Genomic DNA, 27060 nt, shown 5'->3' with positions numbered 1-27060 from the left:
CTAGCTAATTTTGTCTTTTATGATTCCAGGAAACAAAGTTTGCATGGCTCCGAAATTTCCAGACCAGTAACAAGTTTGGTTGCGAAGACACGTTCCATTAATGACGAAACAGACTTTTGTTCTTCTTTTTAGCCTGTTTGTCAGATTAGCTCAGCAAACTTTATATCAAGCCCCTCTTCCAACCTCCCGTCATTTCCTTCCACTTGGTAGTTGTTTTGTTCACTGTAGCATCAGCAAAATGAAGTTTCTGAATCCAATCGCTGTCATACTCTCGCTTGTCTCGTCTGTCGCCCCTGTTGGGGTATCAGCACAGGCTACAGCTGCTGAAAGCAGTCATCTGAGGGGCGAGGAGGTCAATTACCAAGGATGTCAGTACTGGATAATTCACTGTTTCAAGAGTTTGTGTTGAAGAGTGGCCTAACAATTCACAACAGTAACCTTGTACGTGTCGAAGCCGCATAAATCATTGGGCTACAAGAAGCCAGGAAGCCGAACTGGCGTCCTGTTTCTGACAGACATTTACGGTCTCAAACTCAAAGAGAACAAAGAGTAAGGAAGGGCGGTGGGTGACAAATGTCTTATGGCTGATTGTATCTAGATTGGCCGATAACTTTGCCAAAGAGGGATATATCACAGTCATGCCAGATCTCTTCAATGGATCACCCGCTCCAAGCGAGGAAACTCCTGGGTTTAACGTCACAGAGTTCCTCGCTAAGTACCCACCAAGTGTGGCCGATCCTGTCGTTGCCAAAGCAATTAAATATCTCCGGCAAGAACTTAAAGTCAACAAGGTTGCTGCCAGTGGCTATTGTTATGGTGGGCGCTACGTTTTCCGTCAGCTGGACAAGAAGGGTGGAGCAGATGTTGGCTTCACGGCGCATCCTAGTTTATTGCAGACTGAAGAAATCCAGGCTGTCGTGAAACCCATATCCATTGCTGGTGCTGGTAGGACTTGTTTCACCCACATCTTCAGACTTGGAGCTAACCCTACTTTAGCCGACGATAATATCTTTCCTCAGCCGAGGCAAGCAGAGACAAACGCTATCCTCACAAAGATCGGGAAGCCGTTTTCTTCAACTTTGTACAGCGGAACGAACCATGGTTTTGCGGTGCGTGCAAACATCTCAGATCCGCAGCAGGCTTTTGCCAAAACAGAGGCGTTCTACCAGGCTGTTCGTTTCTTTGGAGCTTGGGACTAGGATTACTTGCATGCAATTTGTGGTGCTGTTAGGTAGAAAGCTATGTGCATATGTTTTACTTCTAATACCGAGTGAATCGATATATGATCACAATAAAAACATCCGAACTCTTCATGCCTAAGAGTTAAGCATCCATTCGATCTATCTATGGAAAATAACACTTGTCTACTCAAACCAAAATCTGGGCAATGAGTACAATGACCACTCTACAGGTTGAGTTAAGCAGGCCAGATGTGTGCCAGGGGCCTAAATCTTAGCTATAAGAAGAAGTGACACAGTCGCCGTTAGCTTGCAGTGAGATCTTAATGATATCGTCAATTGAAGGTATTGGTGTTGATAATGACCAGTTGCCGGGGAACTGCATTATCCATTCGACATTTGTTCTATTACTTTATGTGATTCTTCAAGGCAAAAATGCAATTGATAGCTTTAGCAATGGGATAGAGGATAACAATGAGATTCTATGCAATGTCCCTTCTCAGAAATACAGCATCGACTGGAGGCTCTTCAGGATCCGTGTAAAAGTTTGGTTCCGTATGAATTAATCGATACCCGCGTCTTTCGTACCAATCTTGATTAGAAGACTGTAAACGTGTTAGTTCGGCACGCCCGTTATTTCGTATTACCAGAATCCCAACTTACAGCTAGCTCTGAACCAGTTTTTTCTCTATAAAGTCTCTTTTGTGTATCCTTCTGAGCAGTATCAAGGGCCAGTGTCTTGGCACATAGTGGTTCATCAATGGCCATTGACTCAACGAGGTCCATGGCGGCGCGTCCTATGCCTTTGCTTCGCAGTGCTTTCGAAATGTAAAAGGTCTTGATCCAATACACTCCTTCTTCAGGAAGGTCCAGAACGAAGTCCCCTTTCTTCTCATTGGTGTGGTCAAGTGAGATATGACCGACTGGGTGAAACTTTGTATGTGATGGCGTTCGTGGCTTGCCTCGGAGGCTGAAGGCCGTGTCTATCAATGGGCCTTTTTCCTATGAGATTGTTAATAATAGGTCGTAGAGACTCATCTTGTATATACTTACAGAAGGGAATGCATTGAAGTGAAGTTCAAGAGATTCACGAGTTTGAGGGTCCTCGGGTCGAAGTGTCTAAGTAGAGGTTAATATGCAGTTACAGTTATGGTGTCGTACTGTTGACTCACAATCCAAAAGATGCACTTTTCTCCTATCGTCTGTTTTTCCTTCCATCCCTCAACCCTCTGTTTATCCCAACCGCATTGAGCTCTCTCTTCATATAATCGATTAGCATGCTCTGCTGAGCTGGAATCCCAGGGAACTAGCAGGATTTGATCACGAGTTGCTGACGGCATGATGGCAGAAGGTAGTTTTTAAAAATCAGACTTGAGTATTTGGTAGAAATAATGTTTTGGATGGTTGTCGAATCTATTGCAAATCTGAGGAACCATAACATATGTACATGTGTTCCTTTGGAGGTAGGACATGAGTCATAGAGGATCGGAACCAGGTTTATCCGGAACTCCATGTCCCGCATGTGCTCATATCATGCTGACCTGCCTTTTCTGTTTAGTTTGATCGATCTGAGTTGTCTCGGCACCAGAAGGATACCGAAAGGCTTCAAATGTCCAATTGATAACGATGTATTATTCAATCGGGTATCTCTAAATCCAGACACGGTATAGTAAATCACATGAACCAAGTACAGCTAATAATGAAATCGAAATCCTGTTCTTATATACACAGATTGACATCCCTCCTATCGAGTCATGTCAAACTACATGTTGTGGAGGATCTGTTCAATGCTTGCCACATCAATTGAAGGGCGGCTCAACCACTTGTCTCTGAGACTAGAAGTGTCACTTGAAATTCCCCCGTTGGCCTTTGATGAGATGGCAAACACTGAGCTCTTGATCCAAACTTCTTGCCCAGGCTCCATACCACCCGGAATTGATACCCCATTGACGGGAATGAGGGTCCTTTGGCGAACAATGTTACTATTTGAGTCTGGCTTTAGCACATAACTCTCAACTGACGTCTTAGATCTGTCTAGGAGAGCCTCAATTGACACCCCGCTGCATCCATCTTCCGAACAGATCAGTGTTGAATCATCATCTGAATAAGTTCCCTCAAACTTGCCAGGCATGGCATCGTCAATGGTTTCGACAGATGGAAGATTCATGCCAGAAGCGGCCTTTCGGCCATATATAGCAAATCCGCCTTCAACAGTATGAAGAGAAGGAATACTGATGTTGCAACGTATACGATGCATTCTGATATGCCAGTCTGGCCACTGGCTAGTGGGTGAAAGAAGAACAGTGTCAATTACCACAGCTCGATCGCCCCATGGATACCATCTCACACTCGCAACAGACACGTCCGCCTGGCACCCGTCATCTGATTTGGTCCCCAATGTTCCAAACTGGACTTCGTCGCATTTCCACTTCACGGCCCAGGTTTCTCTGTCGTCCCTACTCAATGCCAGTTGATTGTCCGGGGCAATCTGTTGGATGAGGGGTCCTGTAGGTACAGAAAAACCAAAGGCTGAGGAATAGGCAAACTTGCAATATTTTGCTTGGTTGGCTTTCATTGGCCAAGCCACAAACTGACCGGGTGTGAGCATAAAATGGTGGTTGCTAAGCGGATGGTTGCATAGGATTTGCTGTGGAGCTGACACTATCTGTGTTGGGGGATCAAAGGGAGGGTATTCTTGTACTTCTGAGATCCAGAACTCGTCTTCATCGTCTAAGCCAACGGCTATGAGTGTTTTGAGGCACCAGTAGACCGACTGAGGAGAGTTGTAGTCTTCGGCCATGTACATGTTTCTGTCATATCTTAGTGTCTTGGCGATTAAGTGGTATTGGATACTAGCTTACGGATATAACCATCCAATAGTCAAGGTACCATCAGTAGCAAAGATGTCGGTTGAGTTTTGTGCCCACCATCTCAGATGTCTTATGAGGAATCCTTTGATAGCTCCGGGTGAATCGAGCGGTTTAGGCATTCCAGGGACTTTGGCAAAAGCTAAAGCACCAAAGAATGCCCCGCATGCAAACCGGTATGTTAGTGATCGACCAAAGGGAATAGATGAGCCTATACTGGTTAGTATCTCCATCACTGGGGACCTGCGTTCTTCTTACCTTGAGCGTCAAAGTACCTCCATATCTTTGAGCCAAAGTCACGGGCTCTTTGTCGATACACTTCGCATCTCTTCTCGTCCAGGTCAGCCGCAAACTTGGAGTAAAGAACCTGACTGAATTGTATAGCAAAACTTCCAGAGTAGTAATCTGCTTGTCTTCCGACTCCGATGGCGTCTCGACGTCCAGTCCTGGCGGCAAACTCCGTTTCTTGGGCTGCTTGATCGGCTGTTTGCCATGGTCCATCACCTGACCACCCATCTTCAAGGTAGAAGCTGTCTAATATCTTTAGATCAGCATCTAGTTCGGCTTGGACTTGACACAGGGGCAAGCCGCAAGTCTTGACTAGGGCCAAGTTGCAAAATACGCGAAACCATCTCCAGTTTGTTGGAGGCATCTCCTTTCCGTTGATGGAGCTCAGCCAGGATTTGATGTTGTGTTTTTGGCCGTCACTTAGAGGATTGTAGAATCGTTTTGGTGCAGCTATGAGTGCAAACGCTATCATCTCAGATTCGACCATTCGCTGGTCCATATCTTTCATAGTCCCCCAATACTCGGGATGATTTGGATCGGTCCCTGCTATGAAGCCTTGGACCCATGGTTGGACTAATTCGTCAACACGAGTTGCTAGGTCTCTGTTGCTGATAGAGTCATAGCCATAGAGTAACGGCGCAATCGCCCATAGTGGCCTTGCAAAACCTTCCAGCTGGGCAGCTGACTCGTCGAAATGTGCACCTGTCGCTACTGGGATACGAATTCGAGATTTATCTGGCGAAAAGTACTTGTTGAGGGGGTTGATGAGTGCGATTATGGCCTCGATAAAGTCATCTCGACTTTCAAATCTGTTGTCGGAGAATCCTGATAGTGGTGGCATTTTGGTGGGTTAGTCTTTCCGTGTTGTTGGTGAAGGATGTTGATTGCATTGACTCGTGTATTTCATCGGAGACTTACCATGTACTATTGTGTATGGTCTCATTCAAAGCTGTGTCCTGCTCCTGATCAGATGATGAGGTGACCCCAATTTCGGGCATCGGGGGAGTCATCTCCGAGGCCTCTTGGCTTATGGAGAGCCACTATTGGCCCGCTTATTCCCCATGGGGAAAACACTCTCAAGGGTTGCTGATCGACACAGATATCTCCGCTCCCTCCTTCAACTCATCCCTCGGGCAGCGGGCGAAGCCATAGTCATTAACGCAGAAATGAATCACCAAAGCATACAGTCGCCCACCGCCGGGAATGGATCCGCTGTTCAACCGAGCTGTCAGGGTTGTAAGCGACGCAAGCTTCGTTGTGATAGAGAACCCACATGCAATCATTGCCAGCGGCTAGGTAAGTCACATGAACAAAGCTTCACGGTTACTAACTCAAACAGATTCGCCATGCGTTTATGATCTCAAGAAGGCCAAACCTGGCGTCAAGACCGGCGTGATAGAAGGGCTCAATCGCAGAGTTGGTATGTACAGTGGTAGTGGCTTGGACTCTTACTAACAGCATCAAGAGGCTCTCGAAAGTACAGTGTTTCAAGGCTCGGGCACCAATAATTCAACCGACTCAGTCGATTCATCACAAGTCATTGGAGCGTTCTCGAGTCTTATACAAGAGCTTCGTGGCTTGATATCCAATGCCGGCGTTTCGCTGCCATCACAGGCTGTCAACAACCCTTCAATTCCTCAACACGCAACGCCTGGAACACTTTCCCTCTCATCCCCAAATGATGTCCAGCAGCACCCCCGGAAGAGGAGAAGAGTCGACAGCTGCGGCAATCCAAACATAGAGTTGGCCAGTCAGCTCGGCGAGCTGGGAAGTACGACAAGCCAACTACCGCCACCAGAGCTGCTGGAAGAAGTCATCAACGCATACTTCATCATGGTTCAGCCATGGATACCCATCCTACATGAGACTCGTTTCAGGAGCCGCTTTTATAATCATGAGCAATTACCCTGCCTCACTGTACTTTTGTATGCCATAGTGTTTGCTGCCATTCGCTTCGTGGACTCCAGCAGCGAGAAGTTGTCTGAGAAGGAGACCCAGGCATGGATATCCAAATCCCGAAGCATAGTTCTTCTTTTCGGCATGGACGGGATGTCGGTGGAGAACTTACAAGCTCTGAGTATAATAGCGTTTACTGATGTAAGGACAACTTTTCTTATCAATGAACCAATCTAACGATCATACTAGATGGGTAATGGAGATATGCATCGGGCTTGGCCTATCATAGGCTCGCTCACGAGGACAGTCGAATATCTTCAGCTCAGTGTCGAGTTTGACGATCGGCAACAAGGACCTCTTCTGAAACCATTTAGGTCATTATTGCCATCCCAGAATTGGACACAGGAAGAAGAACGAAGACGAGTCTTTTGGAGCATATTCAACTTGGATAGGTACGCTTATAGATGTTCTGGTAGAGAAATACTAACCAGGCTATAGGCTCTGTTCTGTCATGACCGGGTAAGTCTGCAAAGGCGAAAGTCATGCCAATCTATACTAACTCAAGTAGATGGAACACAAGCTTGACATCGGATGACGTTCGCAGAAGACTTCCTGCCGATGGTGGCCTTTGGCATAAGGAAGAGACAGTATTGACGCCCTACTTTGGTATCTGGCCCCGATCTCTAGCAAAGATGGGCAGCTCGATCGTTTTTCTTCCAGCTCACTATCCGAGTCCTGAGCAGGTTACAGAAGCGCCGCCGGAAACGCCATCGACCAACACTACAGGGACCAAAAGGAATGAAACAGTTGATATGACCACTGTGGGCGCTTTCGCATATTGTATTGAAGCAACCGAGTCTTTGAGTCGGGTTACTACTTACTTTCTCCAGCAGAGGATCAATTTCAAAGATCGCCAAGAGGTCGGAAATTGGCTTACCAGGTTTAAGGAATTAGATCTTCGCCTTGTTCAGTACGTTTCCTGATGTCATTCTTGACATATCGACTGACCTCTCACTAGTTGGAAAATGTTCTTGCCTCAAAAGTGGAAAGACTCCAACATTTCTCGAAGACCAACCATTATCAACATGGATCCGAACCTCACACTTGCCCATATCACACATAATACCTCGATGATTTTGTTACACCAACAGATAGCATATCCAGCACCGCAGTGGACAAGCATTGTTAGGATGCCCAGTGCCCACAGCGCTGAAACATGTCAAATCGCGGCGGCGGAAACAGCAACGATTACACGAAAGTATCTCAAGTACACTCCCGAAAATAGTCCAGTGAACAGCCAATTTGCATTTTGCGTCTTTGTTAGTGCTCGGGCCCTGCTCGGTAGGTTCACCCCTCCTATTGCTTCTTTCCTATATTCTAAAGCTGATGAACCTGTAGTTCACTGGAGATACTACAAGACTGTGTTGGCTCATGAGTTCTGGGTTTTGATTGAGAGTCTTGATGATTTTGCCAAACGCTGGACTGGTCTAATATCAAAAGAAAAGTCCAAAACCTCGCTCGCTGGGAGTTACAGTGCTCAGTTACGTGCTCTGTATCAAAAGTGCACAGAGGATCCAGATTATTCTCCTGACGTGATTGGTTATTCCACCGACGGTTTCATCGACCAGAGCTCTACTCCGATTCCTCAGGGGCGTGAACTTGCTCAACATGACACTCAGAACGAGGACTCGACGGCCGCAAGAGCCTGGCAGACATCATTTGATATGCGATCGACGGATACTGGACTTCCTTTCGATCCCACGCAGGCACAGATTTCAAACAAGCAACTCAACTTCCTGCCTCAAATATCCCCTACGAATCCCGGCCTGGAGCAAAATTCTCCGGATGAGCTATCTGCTATTTCTACTGTTCTCATGGATCAGGACTTTATGCAGTTGGATCGGGTAATTAGTTTTGACGATATGATGTTTACGGCACAGACTATCGACGACCAAGGAGCTGCTTTTCCTGTAGATGGTTGGACTTTGGGTTAAATCAGAACAGGTGCTACTTGTTCATTCTCTTACTATTGTCACGATTCAAACAAAGACGATGCGTATGTACTTATACTAGGCCCATCTTGAGCAACCTGTTTCCAAACTCAAGAAGATAATAATCCGCATACACGAGCCCATGGTCCCAATATCTCTTGTAATCCTTCGCATTGTGATTAGCCGTGGCGTTCTTCAGAATAGCTTCAAAATGGCTGTTGGGCTCCATATCCTCAACTCCAAAGGTCCCGTCAGACTTCAATGCGACCTTGGACTTTTCCTGTGCTAGAGAAAACTCAAGCGTGTCCTTGACGATCCGAATAGCCATCGATCGATATCTCTCACTGAGGTCATGAGTGTCACTGCCGGCTAGAGCTTGCGATAGCACCAGCATACCGTTCGCCGCAATGATGCCCGCAGATGAGTCTCGCAACGGAGCAGAGGTATCTATGGGTGCATCGAAATCCCACAGTGGTACGTAGCGGCCCTTGGTGCGGTTCTCGCCGGGTACAGGTACCTCAACACAATCGGGAGACTTGAGGAGTCTGAATATAAAGTACTCAGCAAGTCCCATGGCTGCATCTAGGAACTGGGGGTCTTTTGTCCAATTGTAGGTCTGTGAGTATCCGAGGATGCCCCAGGCTTGTCCACGGGCCCAAGTTGAGCTTGCGGCATATCCCTGACCTGTCCTCTTCTCTTTGATAGATCCGTTGTTGGGATCAAAGTTGACAACATGAAAGGTGCTGTACATAGTTCTGCCGACAGAGTCGTCGGTTTCGTTTCGGAGTAGGGCTTTGATCAAGGCTTTGGCGTGCGTTGTCGCCGCTTCAGCCATCTCTGTCTGACCAGTCTGTGCTGCTGCGTAGTAGAGTAGATCGAGATTACACATCGAGTCGATGATTACCAGAAAATCCTGTGTCATACTCGAGATGTCGACGCCATCTTGCGACAGGACATCCCAAGAGCGAATAGCGCCGACATTGGAGTTGTATCTAGAATAAAGTGACTGTGCAGCAGTTATGACAGACTGTAGAGCGTCGAAATCATGCAAAACCTCCCAGCGCACTCTCATCGAAGGTTGAATCATGAAAGACATGTCGTGTGTGTCTGTCCGTCTCGCATATTCGTTAAGCGGGTCAGACCAAGCTCGTCCGACTGTGAGTAATTGCTTTAGAAGCTGCTGCTTCTTGGAACTACCGGGTGACGCTTGCGGAAACTTGATCATGCGCTCAATCAAAGAGTATATGGAGCCTGGGAAGAAACCGCATGTCCAAAAGAGCTTTTCTCGAAGAACATATTTGCCAGCGTCTGGCCCAGTCTGGGGGACGTACTCAGGGTAGGCGACTGGTGGGTTCTGGTAATGAATGTAAGTTCAACTTTTCTGTAATATTTGGGATCCATCTAACAAACATTCTTTATTAATCCGTTCTCAGCAGCAAAGAGAATCTTGGCAGTTATGTTTTCGTCAAAGAGATCAACCAAAGTTGATGAGATGGGTGCTTTGCCGTTCTTCAAGAATGACGAGTCAGTGCCATTATTATTAGTGTGACCGTTGACACCGTTAGAAATTGCCATTTTCTCTTTCTCTGAAATATTTGAAGTTGTTTGCTCGAATTCTTCACTGAGTTTCTTTCTTTTAAATGGAAGTCGTCTTGATCTGCACTCGACGTCTCCTGTCGGGAGGATTGATCCGAACCTTTGCCCGATGTCCCGATGCACGTCAGAAGGTTATGGTGGGGCTATCACGAGTGTGGGTGCCTCCTGATAAAATGGTCAAAAGGATATTGAGTCTCGTATAATATTCATGAATTTTAAAGATAGAATTCAACAGCACAAAGGGTGTAGTGAATATCTTTTCAACTCCAATAACCTCTGAGTTTCATTATCAGGATGTGTTATGAACCAGTACTGGGAATGTATATAAATGACCGAGCTCAGGGTATACCGAAGTAGGATCCAATCAGATTATTTACCGAGCTCCGCTTGTCATGTCTTGGAGAAATTCTGGTGATCAAGTAGTTAGTGGCATTATAACCATCCTTGGTGGCACGTCATCCAAGTCCCAAGCAATGGCAGTCGGACATACGTATACGCAGTAACTGTAAAGCGAGATATATTATTAACGAGAAAAAAATGCATTGGTAAACATGTCTATAAGCAGGAAGTCTAATTAAGTCTAAAGTTTGCAGTCTATAAAAAGTAATATAAAAAAGATTGCCACGATATAGAGGTCTACTCCGCCTTCTTGGAAGTCTTTGTTCGGAGCTTCATCAAGACATAAACGAGTGCATAGGAGGTAAAGACAAAGGCAGCGGTGATACCAGCATTCCTCCAACCATAGGAGTATTCCTTGATGTTGAGAGTACGGAGATAATCCTCGCCTTTGGTGTACGAGCACACCATACACTCATCAGTAGCATCAGGGTTGATTAGATTACTGGGAACCTGCGTAAGCCACTCGGAGAGGTATTCGCCACAAGTAGTACCATTCGGAGGACTGAAGCGAGCAAACTCCTTTTCCTTGCACTTGACCTCAGCACCCCACACACTAAAGGTGAGCATGCTGCTCATCAAGTAATTGAACGGGTTGATGTAGTAAAGCCAATACCGCCAGAAGACCTGGATGCCAGCGTATGGCACAAGGACACCGCAGAAAGAAACAAGGATAGTGATGACAAGTGGATTGACAAGCGATGCGAAGACTTCGTTGGGTGCATAGGCGGCGATGAACTGGCCGATACCAGTGTAGATGAACTCGTACATGAGCATGACGAAAAAGGTACTTCCAGCACGAGACGAGTGGTCAGAGAACCCAACTGTGTAGTACCAGCAGACGTAGTAAATGACAGCGCAGACTACCAGATAGGGAACTTCGGAAACGATGAGGCCGGTAACGAAAGCGACCCAGGAGTACATCTTGGACTTCTTCTCACGTGTCTCAAAGATATCTCGACGCTGAATGAACAAAGGCTGGAGCTGGGCCATGACACCAGGAGCCACGAAGATGAAGTTGAAGATGGTGAACAGCTTAAGTTGAAGTTCAGCGACCGATGACCCGATTTGCCAGAATGTGAAGCCGTTGAAAAGGGCTGAGAAGACGTGCAGGGCATACTTGTTGTTAATGTAGTCTGTGTTGCGATACAGGGATACGTTCATGCGATGGGTGACGAGTTTCGTCTGCTCCCAGAGAGAGGTAGCAAACTCGTGACCGTCGTCGGTGGTGCCAGGTGGCTTGGAGGCAGCATCAGTGATGATATGATCGAGTTCCTTCTCAACGGCAGCGTGTTCAGGAGAGGATAGCCAGATTTGGTTCCAGTCCTTGCCTTGTGATAAATGGCCAGAGACAACATCAATAATAAACTCAGCCGGGTTAACATCCTTGGGACAAGGCGCGCCATAGCGGCCGAAGTACCCAGAGACGGCAGTTGCCTGATGACCAATATCGCCAAAATATACCGTCCTTCCTCCCTTAGCGAGAAGAAGGAGTGTATCGAACTGGGAGAACAGCTGAGCGGAAGGTTGATGGATGGTAACAAGGACCGCTTGACCGACAGCAGCCAGCTTTCGTAGGAAACGGACTGTATTAAAGGAGGCTTGACCGTCTAATCCTGATGTTGGCTCGTCCAAGAAGATAAGAATGCTAGGCTTGGAGACAAGCTCGACGCCAATTGTGACTCGCTTGCGCTGCTCAACGCTCAGTCCAGCACCAACCTTTCCAATGAGGGTATCGGCAATATCATGAAGTTCGAGAAGGTCAATGATGGTTTCGACGTATTTGAGCTTCTCCTCGCGAGGAGTATCGCGGCTTTGTCGAAGCAGGGCAGAAAATTCGAGGGCCTCGCGGACGGTAGCATAGGGTTCATGTACATCGAGTTGTTCACAGTAACCTGCCGAGCGCTGGAAGGAAACTGGCAGAGGACGACCATCGACCATGATTGAACCACGGATAGTACCATCTGTCTTGCGCTGTGCAAGAACATCTAGAAGAGTGGTCTTTCCAGCACCCGAGGCGCCCATGAGGGCTCCGAGCATACCGGGCTTGACCCAACCTTGAACGTTGTCAAGAAGAACGCGATCTCCGGAGGGTGTTTTGACGGTGTAAGTCAGGTTCTTCCAAGTAAAAACTGAAGTGTTGCGAACTAGGTTGTCGGAGATACCGCTGGCGTCAGTGTCATCACCCGAGACAACACCACCGTCTTGACTACCAGTCATCTTCTTTTCACCCTTGGTCTGACCCTCTTCGTCAGATTGGCGAAGGGCTGCAGTAATATGAGCGTTTTCCCTGGGGATAACCAGAGATGGTGAGTCTTCCGTCGCCGCGTGCCATTTTGTGGTGAAAAAGATGGTAATAGCCACAAAGAGAAGCCACCAAGCCCAGATAATGCCAAAGTTCCTCCAGAGGTGATCATGCCCATAGGACAGAGAGGCCAAGTAGTCATCACCAGTAACAAAGGTCTGGCCAGGCTTGGCTCCGCCCACACCAGCACAAGCTTGGTGATTACCATCATCGAAGCCGGGTCCACTGGGAACAAGACTGTTGCCGACACAAGGGATGATCTTCCCGTGAAATTCGTTCGAGAGTAGAGCGTCAAAAGCATATGCCAGAGGGTCGATCCAGAAGATCCAGACGAACCAATCGTGCATCAAGGGCTTTTGGATGAGATAGCCAGAGTACATAATTGTAGCAGTGATGAGAAGACCGGAGACCTTAGAAGCAGCGTCAAAAGTGCTGAAGGCGGCACCGACAGCTCGAAAGAGAGCGGTGATACACTATAGTATTATGTTAGTCGGGCTTAGTAGATTGGCCTGTGGCTAACTTACAATGGTGATAGCAACCAAGATGATCCAAAAGGTAAAGAAATGACCAGCGGTGGAAGTAAGCCCAACCATGAAATACTCAACAACCGAAAATGTCGTGACTTGTGTTAATATGATCGGTATATCAGCGGCAATCTGAGCAATGCAGAATGCAGCAGGATGGTACATAGCGAATGACTTGTGCTTGAGAAGAACAGGACGGCCAGTGAAGGAGTCAGTGACCTCAGACATTGAGACGAGCGAATTGCTGAGAAGAGCAACAAATACGGCACCGGACTTGACGAATAGGCCACTTGAATCATCCGAAGCGTTATAGAAGAGAGAACCGGCGATGAGAGCTTGGACGATCATGGATAGCTGTTTGATCAAGAATGTGGCTCTGTCTCCGAGTACAATCTGATATTGCCTGACTATGCAGGCCTTGGTCTGCTGGAAGAAACCGACCGTCATGGGATCGTTATCAGACAATCTCTTGTCTTTGAACTGACGAACACCCTCTTGAAAAGCCTTTGTCTTTGCCTTGGCGACATCGGAAGTAGGATAGTCGTATTCAGATCGTACTCGTTCGTAGATCGGCGACTTCTCGTACTCAGCCCGGAGAGCTTTTGCAGTTCGTGGGAATCGGTTTTGGTGATTGTGGTGGATTTGTCTCTCGGTGGGGACAGTCACTCCGGTCAGATAGTCTGCAACATTGGCTCCGTGTTGACAAATGAAACCCATGCTTTCCATGAAAGGCTTGGCTTCTTTGAGAGGACCATAGTAGACCTGCTGTCCTTCGTCAAGAACTAGAACTTTATCGAAGAGGTCGTATATGCCGTTGCCGGCTTGGTAGAGTGTGACTACAGAAGCTAGACCCATGACATCGGTCATTGCGCGGATCGCCTTGGTGTATTCCAAAGCACTATGATTTGTTAGAGGGAAAAATATGAAAATTGTCTTTCTTGCATTTACTTACGTGCTTGCGTCCAAACCACGAGTAGAGTTATCCCAGCAAAAGACTGAACCCTGGGTAGCCATAGTCTCGATAATGGAGACTCGTTTTCGTTCACCTCCGGAAACACCACGGACGAAAGCGTCGCCGACCTTGGTGTCAATGGTATGTTCGATGCCCATGGACTTGAGAAGAAAGTCTCTCGTCTGAGTTCGAAGTTCTTCATGCGAGTTGACACCCTGGGGGAGCTGAAAGGGGAGCTTTAGACGAGAGGCAAAGTCCATAGTTTGACCGACGGTCAAAGCGGGATAGAATACTTCTTCTTCAGTGTTCATGACGATCTGGCCGCGATATCTCTGGGCTTCTTCAGCTGTCATTGAGCCATAAAAGACATCACCCTCGACGCTGGCGTAACCACGTCTCTTGTTGGAAATCATGTTGAGAAGTGTGGTACATCCAGAGCCGGGACGACCCAGGACGAGAAGCATCTCTCCAGGTTTGACACAGCCATGGCTGTTGTCAAGGATGGTCTTACGTGGTGATTTTTGTCGGGACTCTTTGATGAGCTTTGGAAGGTTGTACTGAGAGAGGACGTTTTCATGGATGGCGGTATCGGCGGCGATGACATTGACTGTGAGGTTGTTCCATGTAACGCCGAGTTCTCTATCGGGGACGCCTGAAGCCTTGTCACGCTCTTTGAAGCCGATGACATCCGACTTCATCTTCCATTCGGAGTCATCGTTGGGGGTTTCTTTGAGAGGTGTCGGTTCATAGACCGTCGAGACGATGCTATCAGATTCCATGGATTCCATGTTTTTTGATGGTGGACAAGAAATAGTCCTGGCTGGTTAATTAGCCACAACCTCCAGGTCGACAAGATCTGAACAAATAAGAACGAGGAATAAATAACAGTGATGCTTGTATAACATGTTAAATCAGGAAGCAGTAAACTTATTATAAAGAAAGACTTGCTGTGTTTGCGTCAGATTCTTACAAACATGGCGGCCTTTTTCGGTGTCCGACTGCCGGACTGCGGCCAATGGAATTACTGAATCTGAGCAAAGGCATTGTTGATCAAGCGATCCTTGTTGGATTCTGTGGATCAAGTATGAGGCTGATGGAACACGTCTGGAAATTGCGAGTGCGAGCGAGGGTTTTGGCCGCTTAGTAACCGGATCTTTATCAGTTCCATACTATGTACTAAGGTAGTAGCGGCTTGAAGACATTACGGATGAGATGAGAGTGACAGGGGGCTAAGTCGTCTACGTAGGGTACCTTGATGAATAATGATAACGACAATCTGTAAATAGCACATTCCAGCCGTGTTAACCATAATTCTACATATGTAACATGGGTCTTTTTCTTCTGTGGGGATTATTATCTATCAGTCCTGTAGACTCATATCTCACGCAGTCGTATTCCAGGCAATCCTTACCTAAACTCTCAACTCGGACAAACGAGAACAGCGAGAACCGTCGGTAGATGAAGGTGATGACGTATAATAGTAATCAGGTACCGCGTCCGGATCGATCCGGATAGATTGGAACGTTGATGTTGTACCGGATGTTTGGGAGACCAGCATCAGTGAAAGTCAATTTGAAAAGAAGTGGGCCGGAAGTTGCGGAAGTGATAAAACTACCGCTTAGTGATTCAATTAGCTCAAATACTCCCTGTCTAGCGGGCTTCCAGTCCAAATCTTCACATGGCAGGCCTGACTAGACGCCTCGATCTATACCACATCTCGTCTAGCGCTGACAGAACTGCCGCTTACTCAACGGTGCTTTGTGCATCTTCTCAGTCATAACTTCCGCCATCCCTCTTTCTGCGGACATTCTTGAGACTCCGACTTACCTTCAGACTCAACTTTCATGACGAATCGAACACAATCTGCGACCGGATTGGAATCGATTCTCATTTTGCTCTCATTGCAGGACGGACCTTTGAATATCAACGCTAATCGGCTTTATTATTCGGCACAAAACTCAACTTCCGTGCATTTCAACAACACTTTTGCTTTGCCTCCCAGTCCCTTTTGTTAAATAGTTATGGTCCAAAAACCGGCTAATAAGAGAGCTTGTGATGCATGCCACAAACGGAAGGTACGTACAGTATTGCAATAACTTCCCTCCGTTATTCGCTTCCCATCCACCCCTGGAGCTTGACCTAAACGTTTCTACCAAACTCGTCTCTTGGCGACCCTGATGATCACCCATACATCTGCCCCTACCCACTATTCAGGTGGCTTACCATACTAGATCCAATGTGATTTGACAGACTCTGCTGCCCCATGTAACTGGTGCCAACACCACAACCTAGCTTGCACTTTCGATCGTGTTAGGGGTCGTAGGAAGCAAGCCGTCAGGTCTAGGTTAGTTCTATTTCCTGATGTTGAACCAAGACTATCTTGGCTTACCTAGGTATACTACAGATCCAAACAAACATCAGAAGGAAGCCTTGTAGAAAGATTGAGAAAAGTGGAAGAAGCACTCGCTCAGACACTTGCCGCCCAGGACGATTCTCTTAGCCGAGTATCACAACATTTTACTCCGAGTTCCCTTCCCTCACAAAATAACAGGAATCATGAAAACTCAACAATAAATACCGGTCAAGAGTCCACTCAGGTGGCTATTGCACAAACAGACCCATCTAATTCTCCTATGCTGGACTCAGAATCTGTTGACCAAAGAGAGAGTCTCCCTCCTGTTGTGACTTCCCCTAGTGCTGTCTCATATGGCCAGCTCCACTTCGGTGGCTTTCATTTAGGCCATATTAGCCAGCACAACGGGCTGCCACTGATCTCAGATCAAGGCAAGGAGTGGATTGCGTCCAAGACCGGATTGATTATCGATTTCGACGCAGGACAACAGCTTCTCCCGACACTTGCACTACCCTTGTCAGCACACCATTTCACCGACCCACAGGATCTATACACCCTCCCAGATAGATTGGCCATCGAAACAATATTCAATGCGTTTGCCAATTCCTCCTTCAGACTTATCTTCCCGGTCGTGGATCCACAGCTATTCTATGATACGATCAACCTTGCATATCTAAGCTGGAGTGGAAAGTCTCCCTCGCTTGAGCAAATAAGCCAAAAAGCCTGTGTTCTGGCCTTCGCGTCTATGATTCCACTATTCCAAGGGTCATTGACTGATCTGCCACCTGTAGACACCGATCTTTGTGCCACAAAAGCTCGCTATATTCTTACGGATGTTCTCGAGGGATCGAGCCTCGTCACTCTCCAAACGGCCTTCATGCTGGTAAGTCCTTTTTTTCATATAGCACATGAGCTAACATGATTGCAGAATATGCATGAGATCTTCCTAGGACGACTCCGTTCCGCTTCGATGTTTCACGCCGTTGCTTGCCGCATGGTATTTACCCTTGGTGGTCATCACTACACCACAACTGAGACCAACAACGGTCATATTTCTCACGATGGCCGACAGCGTCGTCAAACAAGACTGCTCTTCTGGCTTACCTACATCTTTGACAAGGACATTGCTCTTCGAACCGGCCAACCTCCTTTAATGTCTGATGACTACTGCGACCTTACCCTTCCAGAGAACTACCTGGAGTGCTACGAATATCTCCCCGGCTTAACTCATCATCTTCCTCCTGAGTCTCTTGGCGACAATGGCCTCGCACCCCATCTCCCAGGAGATCCACGTCTTAGTCATATCAAGGAAAAGACCAGCCGCTTGCTCTACTCCGCGCAAGCCGCTAAAAAAACACCTGCCCAGCTTCTATTTGACATTAGAGATTTGGACAATGAATTGGAAACTTGGAGAAAGTCTATTCCGCCAAACTTTCGACCCCAACTTTCTATTGCCAAAGACTCTCAAGTCAACGTTGAAGGGATGCATCTTCCGCGTAGCATGCGAGCCATTACCCTTCACCTTGAATACCATCACCTTCTGGCTACTATTCATCGCGCTAGTGGCAGATGCATGCATGATCCTGACCATGAGGAGTCAAACATTGATGCACAATGGGCCTCTACTATTGAATCAGGCGTTGAATCAAGCATTACTCTGGCGCTGGAAGCGAGTCGTTCAACGCTTGTGTACCTCAAGGCGGCTTTGAAAGGTCTGGCTGGTGAAGCCTTCTGGTAAGTTGACTATTCACAGAAATGCATAGTGCATCTGATTAACCTTAGGTCAGGATTGTTGTGTTTTATCCTACCGCTGCTATGATTACTATCTTCTTCAATATCCTAATGCACCCCCTCCGTGTAACGGCCCATGCAGACCTCGAACTACTTGTATCTGCCACTGAGCTGATCCACAACCTTCCATTATCGAACCACACATGTCACCAAGATGAACAGACGATTCTCGTCAAGGGGTTTTGCATGGAGCTTGTTCGTCTAGCCAGCGGTGCAATCAGAAAAGCTAACTCTACATTGCAGCAACAAGATGGATGTCTGCTAACAACCGACTCATAAGAGCAGTTTCGGGGCGGCGCCTTCCTCCGTGAAAATAAGCTCTTCGTTTCCACTGCCCGGGAGAAGGATCCATATATTATTTCGTCACGGCGGATTTGATGGTCTTGCCACAGATAGTGGGGAATTTTGGACCACTACCCTTACGCTGGAATTTGTCGTTCAGTCATTTCAGTAACGTTAGACTCTTAATTAGCCATCAAGTGATCACCATTGCCATTGACATGTTTTAAAAGAACCCCCTGCCGTGATATAAGGAAGCAGCTACCGACTCCTTGGTCCGTGCCTTGAGATGCGATATCGAAAAAGAAGAGTCTGAGTGCTGATGCATTTGTCATTTCGGGGATTCTGAAAGCCGAGCTGGCAGGGGATGAGATATTCCTTAAGGTGGAGAGAGAAACCATCGCCAAAGCCTACAGAGGAAAGAGTAGAGATCACTAATTGGAATAAAGACAGCGCACTAATACGAAATAAGGCTTTTAGCGTTTATCGTGGCAGCGTCTATTGTTGTTATTAGCTGATTATCGTACCTACTTTTCCAGAGGTTGATCTGATAGATTCTCTAGTTCTGAGTTTATAATCGTTTCTATCGAGCCCACAATATTAAGAAATCAACGCGTAATTGGTTTAGTGGTAAAATTCTCCGTTGCCATTCAAGCGACATCGGGGAGCCCTGGGTTCGATTCCCAGATTACGCATTCTCTTTTTCCTTTTTCGAGTTCCTTTTAACCCACTTTTATTTTATAAATTTAAATATAGACTGCACTGACATTCACAATATACTAGTACAGGGTAGGCAGCTAGTAAAATAATATCTTGCTCACTATAGAGTAATTATTTAAAAGGCAGATATTTTCTTTTCTTAATATAATTATAAGATATATATTATTCTTTTTTTTCCTCTATTTTATCTTTAGTAGGCTTATTAATAATATGTATTAATAATAAGATAACTGGTTAATAGTGTTAAACCGTAGGCCACTGCGGTAAAAGTTAGATATAGCGCGCTAAGCGTTATATTTCAGTGGCACTTTTAAGTCTTATAGTGCAGGTTCAACAAGTAGGATAACAGTCTGTAGCAATTGACCTGGTCTGAGTTAGTGTTGACTTTCAATTTAAAAAAGAGTCGATCCCAGTGATAGAAAAGGCTAGCCGATCCATAGTGGCATATTATTGAGCTTGATATAACACGAGTTGATTTGAAATGTAGTCAGTCTAGGCAATGGCTATACTCTACACTATGTTTCTTATTGCAAGGTGTAAGACAGGATTGCTTCCATAGGCCACTTGTCTAAACATAACAACTCTGTCTCCCAATGTATCGCAGAGTACCAAGCTGGAGGTGCCAAGAAAAAATGATATCGTAAGACAATCAACGACGGGGCAGGGCTTTATCGGGAGGTGGACCTATGTCGGTCTAGTGTAGTATCAGACTCTTTGAGCAAAGGACAAGCCAGGAAGTGGACTGAAAATCGTAACAGACCCCAGATCCACGAGTAGGGGGATCGCAATGCTCTCGTGCTATGTTTTCACAAATCTTTGTTAGAGGTAGGTCAACTGAAATAACCTATGCGACACAAGCCACTTAGCTTGAACTAGTCCAACCCCAGCCAGTTTGTACTTACAGCAAGTTTCACGTGACCTTTGAGCCAATCAGTCGAGCAGCCTTTATGTCCGAATCTGTATCCATGTCCATGTCTGACGGCTCGATTATTACTCCGCATCAAAGTCAACAGAGACATTTAACACTATCAACAAAGAGGACTACTGCAGCATGGCTCTCACTCACACTGTCCTCTTCCAATTCAAGTCAGATGTCGATGCATCTGAAATAAAAAAAGTGCGCTTGAAATTATGCCATGCAACACAAACCAACTAACAATCCCCACTCCGTGTCAGATTTGCGATTCCTTTCTTGCTCTCAAAGACCAATGCATCCATCCTACAAGTAACAGTCCATACATCGTTTCACTTGTAGGCGGCAAAGATAACTCTCCAGAGGGAATGCAGGTGAGAGTGCCTCCGGGCAATCATTGGGGATGAATAGACAATGGCCTAACATGATGGATTTAGAACGGGCTCACCCATGGCTTCGTCGCTATTTTCAACTCTACGGAGGATCGAGACTACTATGTAGAGAAGGACCCAGCTCATCGGGCCTTTGTTGCCAAAGTGGGAAGCCTCCTTGAAAAGGCTACTGTGGTTGACTTTACGGATGGAGTTTATTGAACTCGACACATAAGTTGAACTCGAGGATTTCTGCCAAGTCTAAGAAATTGGGCTTTCTGTTGATATAGACCAGCATGTTTTGGAACATGAGCCTACTGCAGGGGATATACGATGCCTTGGAAAGCCAACAGAAATGAGACATAAGAAAGCCCGGCGCTTATGCTCGCAGCCGGACTCAAATATTTTCAATAGGTGACTGCTAGCTCTTACTCATCTTGCCAATATTGTTCATGATATCAACTGTAACATGTAGTTATTCCCGATGCCTCCGAAAACTTCTTAGAGGCGCCTGACTCAGTGAACTAAAGTTTGTACAAGAGCGGCTGCTATCGACCGTAGCGAGCTGACATGTGTAGATATTTTGGATTTGGGGACTGCCGCATGATCTAAGACTGTCGATGGATGATGATAGGGAGTAATTTTGAAGTTCGGGATGTAAGGGAACTCTTCATATCTCCAGGCTAGCCGGACATCCTAACAGAGTGCCAACGAAGTGTTGACCGCCGCTAAGGTCCTTGACAGATACATTACTAGGCCCTTCTCGTTGGGAAGTCGGAGATCTCTAGCCAATCGGTCTTAAAGACACATTCGTGAGTGATGGTGTGTATATGGATCAAAGTGTGAGATAGGAAGAGGATTCCTGGAAGAATGAGAAAGTGTTAGCTGGTGCAACGGGATTCAGGGGTCAGGAGCTGACAGAAAGATCAGCGCAAACTGAGAGAGTGCTAATTATTGACAATTGCTCTAGAAGTTCTCTGAGTTCATGAGCATATTCAGTCTGTTAATTCAGAGCGCTACCTTCTATTCTGGAATTGTGTCGCTTGCCTCGCCAGTTTCTGTGGGATCGCTTGTAGGCCGCATTCGAGGATAGACGCCACGAAACCAAATAACGACGTCTCGGAATAGTTTCGATAGATAAGAAAGGCTTCGACTGGATCGTAATATCTCCAAATGGAATGTCGAGGTCTTGTTGAAGGTTGTGTGGCCTCTTGTGTCATCGATATGTTTGTATGGCTGTAAATAAAAACTCCCTCCTGCCCACCCCCACTCTTGTGGCAGCCCGCTACAAGAAAACCCTTGATTCTTTTACTTGTGTCATACACAAACATGTGAATTCTGTCTCAACCAAACATTTCACACAAACAAACCAACCGGAATCCGACTCAACAAAGAAATAATAGAACCAAGACGAAGTCTCTAATATCTGAATGTTGGTATTTCAACTGCCGAAACTCCAGACGGTTCCGGATGAGAAGAAATAGAAGATACTCTCTCGAGTGAGACCGAACCACTACAAAGTCACTACGCATTCCAAGTCCAACATCGCAGTATATCTTGGAACTGTCGAGAAGGAGGCCTACACTCTAAGTATATCTCAAGAATAGTGGCGCTTGTTGGAAACGTCTGAGAAGCCTGTCCAGTGTCCAACGAACTATCGAAGCCTGGCCAAGATCTCACTCCTTGGCCTGATGTCTTTTGGTTTGTGAAAGAAGCAACTACGACGTATTTTCAGGACAATCAAAATAGCTTACGAAACCTTCCTCCTAGTCTCTTTGTTTCCCCAGGCGGCAAAAGCTTCACCACGATCGATCGAAACTACCTCCTAGACTGCTGGGCTCTCGAAATACGCTGGGACTCCCAAAAACTACTCGGTTTCAACTCCTGATCTGGGTTGAGAGATAACCCTTCTATCTATACCACAAACGCTTCATAAGCTTACCAGAGTAGACACTCCATCTCTACAATACTGGTATTACATCCCATCTCGTTCTCCGACTTGGGTCCTTCAAGTAATACTTCTCAGCAAGTAGGTCGCGTTATTTTTCGCTGCTATTATATGTTTCTCTGCTTTGCGTTGCGCGGTTCTACATGCATTTATAACACTGCCTATAGCTTTGGACTCTTCAAGTCTAGTAATGTAAGCAGCAGACTAAGTATCTATAAAGCGATCGCAAGACCATATGTAGTAGTTTCCGAAAAGAGCATTGTTTTAAGAAAGTCTTTCTAAACCTAATATTCCTACTCAAAGAATGATATATCATTCGGATACTATCAGGTGGATTTTAAAAGCTTTAGTCAAGTATCCTATGCGTCTAGCCAAGGATCCTGACTGATCAGGTGTCCAAAGGTTCAATCATGTCCAAAAACTTTCACTAGTGACAACATTCCTTGGTCAAGGATAAATCTTGTAAGGGGTTTCTATATGTTTCATAGGATACGCGATGGATTATGGGCATTGCAGGCTTTAGTAGGTCTCATACGTGTAAAGTCTTTTCTTTTTATTTGGGATCTCCCCCTTTTTAAATCAAATGCCACATTTACTTCCGCATAGCAAGCCTTTGGGCTGTAGCGTATGTCGGCCAACATGAAAGTATTTTGCAATGGGTCTGTATCACTCAATGGGCAGACATCTCACTGGGCAAGGCTTTACGCGAGTAAATCACGATTATGGCCAGCTGTATATAGTGTGAAAGAACAAGAATGTTCTTCTCGGTCTTGGGTTTGAAACCGACTAGTCTACGGAGTATTGTCACTGGCGAAATCTGCCTAGCAGGGAAAGGGAGCTTCAGTTAGGACGGCTATAGAATCAAGAGTATTATCCTGCCTCTTCTTTGGACTCCTTATCTGGGCAGGTATCTAGGTATCCACTAGATCCTCGAGACGTTTTGGGAGAAAGAGCCGCCGCATGTGTTTCGCCGAGCGACATGGCACTGCCAGGTCTCCCCTCCTATCGTATGTCGCTACCGTCGTTCAAACGGCACTGCCAGCTGTCAGAGGACCGGCACATCTCATATTCAAACGGGCCCACATCACCTCTGACCTACTTAAATCTTCCCACCTGCTTCTTCTTTCTGAGAATTTATCTTCACCCTACATCAACCAACAGCAGCTGTCCTTACCAGGTCTGCCGTAGACGATATCTCTCGGTAAGGGCTTTCTATCTCTTCATACCTTATATACACTGACACTCTTGACAGACAAGGAACAGAGCAACGGTCCGCCACCATGGCACTGTCATATCAGAAACTGTTGGCAAAACACTTGCCCACCACGCCGTGAGTAATTCTTTCTACAGTCTCTATATCTCGCATACTTATTGTATAGTGGCTTCCATGACACCAGTAAACATTACTTGTTCAAAAATGAAGATAACGAGTTCCTTGTCGACTGGGATAGTCTTGGCACCTGGCCTCAGCTTCTCAAGGCATGCCAAGATGACAACGTCTATCTTTTCAAGTTCATGGATACGCGTCAGGCCTGCTGCTGCATCCGCATCATCAAAAGCAAGTCCGCCCACGTTGACAGCGACGAGTACCTGCAGCCTATTCTCAGTCCAACTGGCTGCGCAGAAGACAACGACAGTGATAGACTTCTTTATCACTTGAAGATCTATGAGTTCGCCACTTTTTACAAGATCAAGTCCCTGCAAAGCCTTTCATTTCACTATTTGAAACTGGCTGGTGACCAAATCGGCTTTGTGTATCTTGCGGGAATCCTGTCGAAGCAGAGCTTCCAATTCAACGGCAAGGACTCCTTGTTCATTTCGTACATGCGAGAGAGGGCCAAAATGCATGGCGAGATTCTCAGCCGTCGGGACCGGCTCAACGTTGGTGAGGATTGGAAGTTCAGTAAGACCCTGGAAAACTTCCTTCTGGGTACTATCGTCGACATGAAGATGGAAATCCAGCGGCTCAAGGCTGCCGCCGCCGCCAACAACAACAACAACGGAAGGCAGTAGACGTTTCATCTCTGCAACACAGGAGCTGTCATGAATAGCTCTTTACTGCTAGTGAAACAGTCGGTGGAAGGGGTACATCAAAGTACTATTGGGACATTGGAGCGGACTGGAAAGGCACGCAGATCAAGCAGAAGTATCTTGCACATGCCTACACACGCCAAGATGATTTGTCATGGTTAATTATGTTGGCTGATTTGATCTTGGCGGCAAAGGAGGATAGGGTTTTATGCCACGAGAGAGAAAGCCACACTTTGTACTCTAGTCCAATTGAAAGAATGTCCCCTCTCATGAGTAACATAAAAGATGACCTCCAAGGTTCAGGGTACAAACATGAATGATCTAATATTGCAGTCTGAATAGTATAAAGCGACCTCTAGTTTCATCTCTTTTGTATTAAGCAGTGAAATATATTGGTACAATAAGGCCGCTTTTATATATGCTTCGCTGAATGTATATGTTGACTTTGGGGACCGAGAATAAGATAGTAGGGACAAAGGCCCAAGATCGGCCCTGAAGCGTCAGTATTACTCGTCTAGACAAGAGGTAATGGGTATCACTTGCATCATATGTTTAGTATGGGTGTGATCCGATTATAGATTCCTAAGCGCTTAATTAAAGGTCGGCCGGTATTGAATACACTGCCCGCTAGGCAAGAGACTATGTATGTTAACACACGATTGTAAGTATGTATTAAAGGGAGGGAAGTCCAGATAGTATATGAAATGGATTCTCCCATCTTCGTACCCGAGTGTCTGCTTTAATCTGCTAGGTGATGCTCCAGATAAATACAGGAGATAAGAGACAGAACCGAACCTCACTTCAGTAAGATAGACCATGAACCATATCATACACAAGGTAGAGCGTTCCAAAATGTTGTATCGGAGAACATTAATATCAAGTATTGATCGTGCCTCCCCCTTAGCCAGGGGTGGCCCATTTTCCAGCCTGTCGATTCCCTATGGTAGCCCCCTCCACCCCCCAAATAGAAAGCGTTCCAATCTGCCTCAATCTGCTGGAATGTTAGGGCAAAGGATAGAAGAGAGTAGGATGGTGTCGGGCTGGCTTACCATTACATTAGATCAGCCTAGTCTCGTCTGCCCCCTTGACAGGAGCATATAGTTACATCCAGCATTTTGGTGAGATCGTCCTAAGTATTCATTCCATTAGACTTTGCGTCGACTGCAACATTCGAAGAGATGGATCCCTTACCGATAGGAAGCAGCAAGTGAACTGAATTAGTCAGAGCTCTCGCTCACATCCTGGTTGATGTCGTCAAAAGCGATGTATAGGGTGCCGGCAACGGCAACAACAAGACAGTAGTGTGTGAGAAACTCAAGAGACCGGAAGTCCTGTATGTCGGCCGACACAGCATCAGGAATTTCCATACGGATGCGATGATAGAGCAAAGGGTCGAACCAGCGACTGTTGATCCGAATCCAGTCTGGGTAGCCGGGGAGGCACCCCACGAAGGCCAGAAGGGGCATGGTGACTGCAGCACGGATAATTTCCATGCGGCAGAGTGCACGAAGACCAGGGAGACGGTATTCTAATCCCTGGAAGTGAAGGATGATGGCATCATGAAGATCTTGGCGCTGGCAATCGAAGGTAGAGCCTAGATTAGATCGCTCTGAGCGATAAACATCTTCCATAAGATAGTTCACAACAATTGCGGCTTGTTCTTGACATAAGCCAGGCCATTGAAGGTGACTCTGATGGAACAGAGCTGCGAACTCGGGTTCGCGCAACACAACAGCTCGGGGGAACTGGACCCGGCAGTGAATAAAACTGATGGTCACGAGAGGAACCGAAGGACTTTCGACAGTGAATAAGTGTGACTGGAGAGAAAAGTTAAGATAAAACTCACTTGTTTCCGTAGAAGCTTGAGCCGTCGTGTACTGCTCGAGGAGGCATGTTTTGGCGAATTTGTTTTCTTTGTTGGATAGGAAGACGGACAGAAGTTTGTAGGAATTCTTTCAGTTTATGGTTAGGAACTAGACTCAAGTGAAGATGTAACAAAAGAGAAGATTGAGCTTTGTTGAGATGGGGGGGGGAACAAGAATTTCTGCCTGGTCAGGTCTGGTCTTGTTTACTCAATCTTTTTACGCCCCACTACCTACTACCTATGAAATTGTTGATAATGGCTATGCTCTGGTTCCTAATGCTTCCAATATCTTCTTTTTTCATTTCTTAGGCTTCCCATCACGTCATTCAGTTTCTTCGCTAAATCCCACTCTTCCCCTTCTGCTAGAAATCAAACCCCGGTCTCTCATTCTTTTGCATCCTCCTCGCGTCTCAGCAAAGAAATTAGCTCCTGCTTTCCAACTGGTATATTCATCTTTTCAACAACTATACATTCATTTACTCAGTGTATTTCTGCCATACGGATCTACATTTCAAAATCTGAATATCCTCAGCTGGAGAGTCGACTATACTTGCATCCGAGACACTCGACAATATCTCCTTCAGCAACCGATATTTCTCTATACAACTCACTCACTATAATACATTCGGTCTCTCATTTACTTCTGTAGCTTCGAAGAGAGAATAGGAGCTCCTTCAGACCAGTTAGTGTTATAGTACGCCTCACCAGTCATGTTGAACTGTCCCATGATAAAACTGACATTACCTTGCAGTAGAATCAAAGATCCCATCACACCTTCTCGAACTACATTGCACCAT

The 27060-nt window shown here is 46.3% G+C and overlaps 10 protein-coding genes across 10 annotated transcripts; 5 read left to right on the top strand and 5 right to left on the bottom strand.

Moving 5' to 3' along the window:
• Positions 1-238: 238 nt before the first annotated feature.
• FSST1_009096 (dienelactone hydrolase family-domain-containing protein) lies at positions 239-1199 on the top strand (the record flags this gene model as incomplete). Its single annotated transcript, XM_083226040.1, has 4 exons — positions 239-368; positions 435-549; positions 599-945; positions 997-1199. The coding sequence occupies 4 exons, from the start codon at positions 239-241 to the stop codon at positions 1197-1199; spliced, it is 795 nt and encodes a 264-aa protein (XP_083085057.1).
• A 461-nt stretch (positions 1200-1660) lies between these two features.
• FSST1_009095 (GNAT family N-acetyltransferase) lies at positions 1661-2518 on the bottom strand (the record flags this gene model as incomplete). The annotated part of the gene is made up of 4 exons (XM_083226039.1): positions 1661-1783; positions 1842-2180; positions 2232-2297; positions 2351-2518. The coding sequence occupies 4 exons, from the start codon at positions 2516-2518 to the stop codon at positions 1661-1663; spliced, it is 696 nt and encodes a 231-aa protein (XP_083085056.1).
• A 422-nt stretch (positions 2519-2940) lies between these two features.
• Positions 2941-5174, bottom strand: FSST1_009094 (DUF2264 domain-containing protein; the record flags this gene model as incomplete). The annotated part of the gene is made up of 3 exons (XM_083226038.1): positions 2941-3988; positions 4040-4256; positions 4304-5174. 3 exons carry the CDS (start codon positions 5172-5174, stop codon positions 2941-2943), a joined length of 2136 nt encoding a protein of 711 aa, XP_083085055.1.
• A 220-nt stretch (positions 5175-5394) lies between these two features.
• FSST1_009093 (uncharacterized protein) lies at positions 5395-8223 on the top strand (the record flags this gene model as incomplete). Its single annotated transcript, XM_083223884.1, has 8 exons — positions 5395-5629; positions 5673-5753; positions 5799-6430; positions 6479-6681; positions 6728-6748; positions 6798-7199; positions 7248-7570; positions 7628-8223. The coding sequence occupies 8 exons, from the start codon at positions 5395-5397 to the stop codon at positions 8221-8223; spliced, it is 2493 nt and encodes an 830-aa protein (XP_083085054.1).
• Positions 8224-8293: 70 nt separating this feature from the next.
• On the bottom strand, positions 8294-9795 carry FSST1_009092 (Six-hairpin glycosidase-like protein; the record flags this gene model as incomplete). Its single annotated transcript, XM_083226037.1, has 2 exons — positions 8294-9574; positions 9631-9795. 2 exons carry the CDS (start codon positions 9793-9795, stop codon positions 8294-8296), a joined length of 1446 nt encoding a protein of 481 aa, XP_083085053.1.
• Positions 9796-10452: 657 nt separating this feature from the next.
• On the bottom strand, positions 10453-14781 carry FSST1_009091 (ABC-2 type transporter-domain-containing protein; the record flags this gene model as incomplete). Its single annotated transcript, XM_083226036.1, has 3 exons — positions 10453-12990; positions 13042-13939; positions 13994-14781. The coding sequence occupies 3 exons, from the start codon at positions 14779-14781 to the stop codon at positions 10453-10455; spliced, it is 4224 nt and encodes a 1407-aa protein (XP_083085052.1).
• Positions 14782-16014: 1233 nt separating this feature from the next.
• Positions 16015-18416, top strand: FSST1_009090 (transcription factor domain-containing protein; the record flags this gene model as incomplete). Its single annotated transcript, XM_083226035.1, has 5 exons — positions 16015-16068; positions 16225-16337; positions 16398-17229; positions 17275-18080; positions 18134-18416. The coding sequence occupies 5 exons, from the start codon at positions 16015-16017 to the stop codon at positions 18414-18416; spliced, it is 2088 nt and encodes a 695-aa protein (XP_083085051.1).
• A 1771-nt stretch (positions 18417-20187) lies between these two features.
• Positions 20188-20642, top strand: FSST1_009089 (Dabb family protein; the record flags this gene model as incomplete). The annotated part of the gene is made up of 3 exons (XM_083226034.1): positions 20188-20253; positions 20313-20423; positions 20487-20642. The coding sequence occupies 3 exons, from the start codon at positions 20188-20190 to the stop codon at positions 20640-20642; spliced, it is 333 nt and encodes a 110-aa protein (XP_083085050.1).
• Positions 20643-23648: 3006 nt separating this feature from the next.
• Positions 23649-24381, top strand: FSST1_009088 (uncharacterized protein; the record flags this gene model as incomplete). Its single annotated transcript, XM_083226033.1, has 2 exons — positions 23649-23698; positions 23748-24381. The coding sequence occupies 2 exons, from the start codon at positions 23649-23651 to the stop codon at positions 24379-24381; spliced, it is 684 nt and encodes a 227-aa protein (XP_083085049.1).
• Positions 24382-25616: 1235 nt separating this feature from the next.
• On the bottom strand, positions 25617-26292 carry FSST1_009087 (uncharacterized protein; the record flags this gene model as incomplete). Its single annotated transcript, XM_083226032.1, has 2 exons — positions 25617-26193; positions 26246-26292. 2 exons carry the CDS (start codon positions 26290-26292, stop codon positions 25617-25619), a joined length of 624 nt encoding a protein of 207 aa, XP_083085048.1.
• Between the last annotated feature and the right edge of the window lie 768 nt (positions 26293-27060).

The sequence above is a fragment of the Fusarium sambucinum genome, chromosome II (assembly GCF_050947815.1).
Source record: "Fusarium sambucinum isolate potato_lamoka chromosome II, whole genome shotgun sequence".
Lineage (NCBI taxonomy): Eukaryota > Fungi > Ascomycota > Sordariomycetes > Hypocreales > Nectriaceae > Fusarium > Fusarium sambucinum.
The sequence above is the reverse complement of the archived record's forward strand: the minus strand, read 5'-3'. Positions and strand labels throughout refer to the sequence as shown.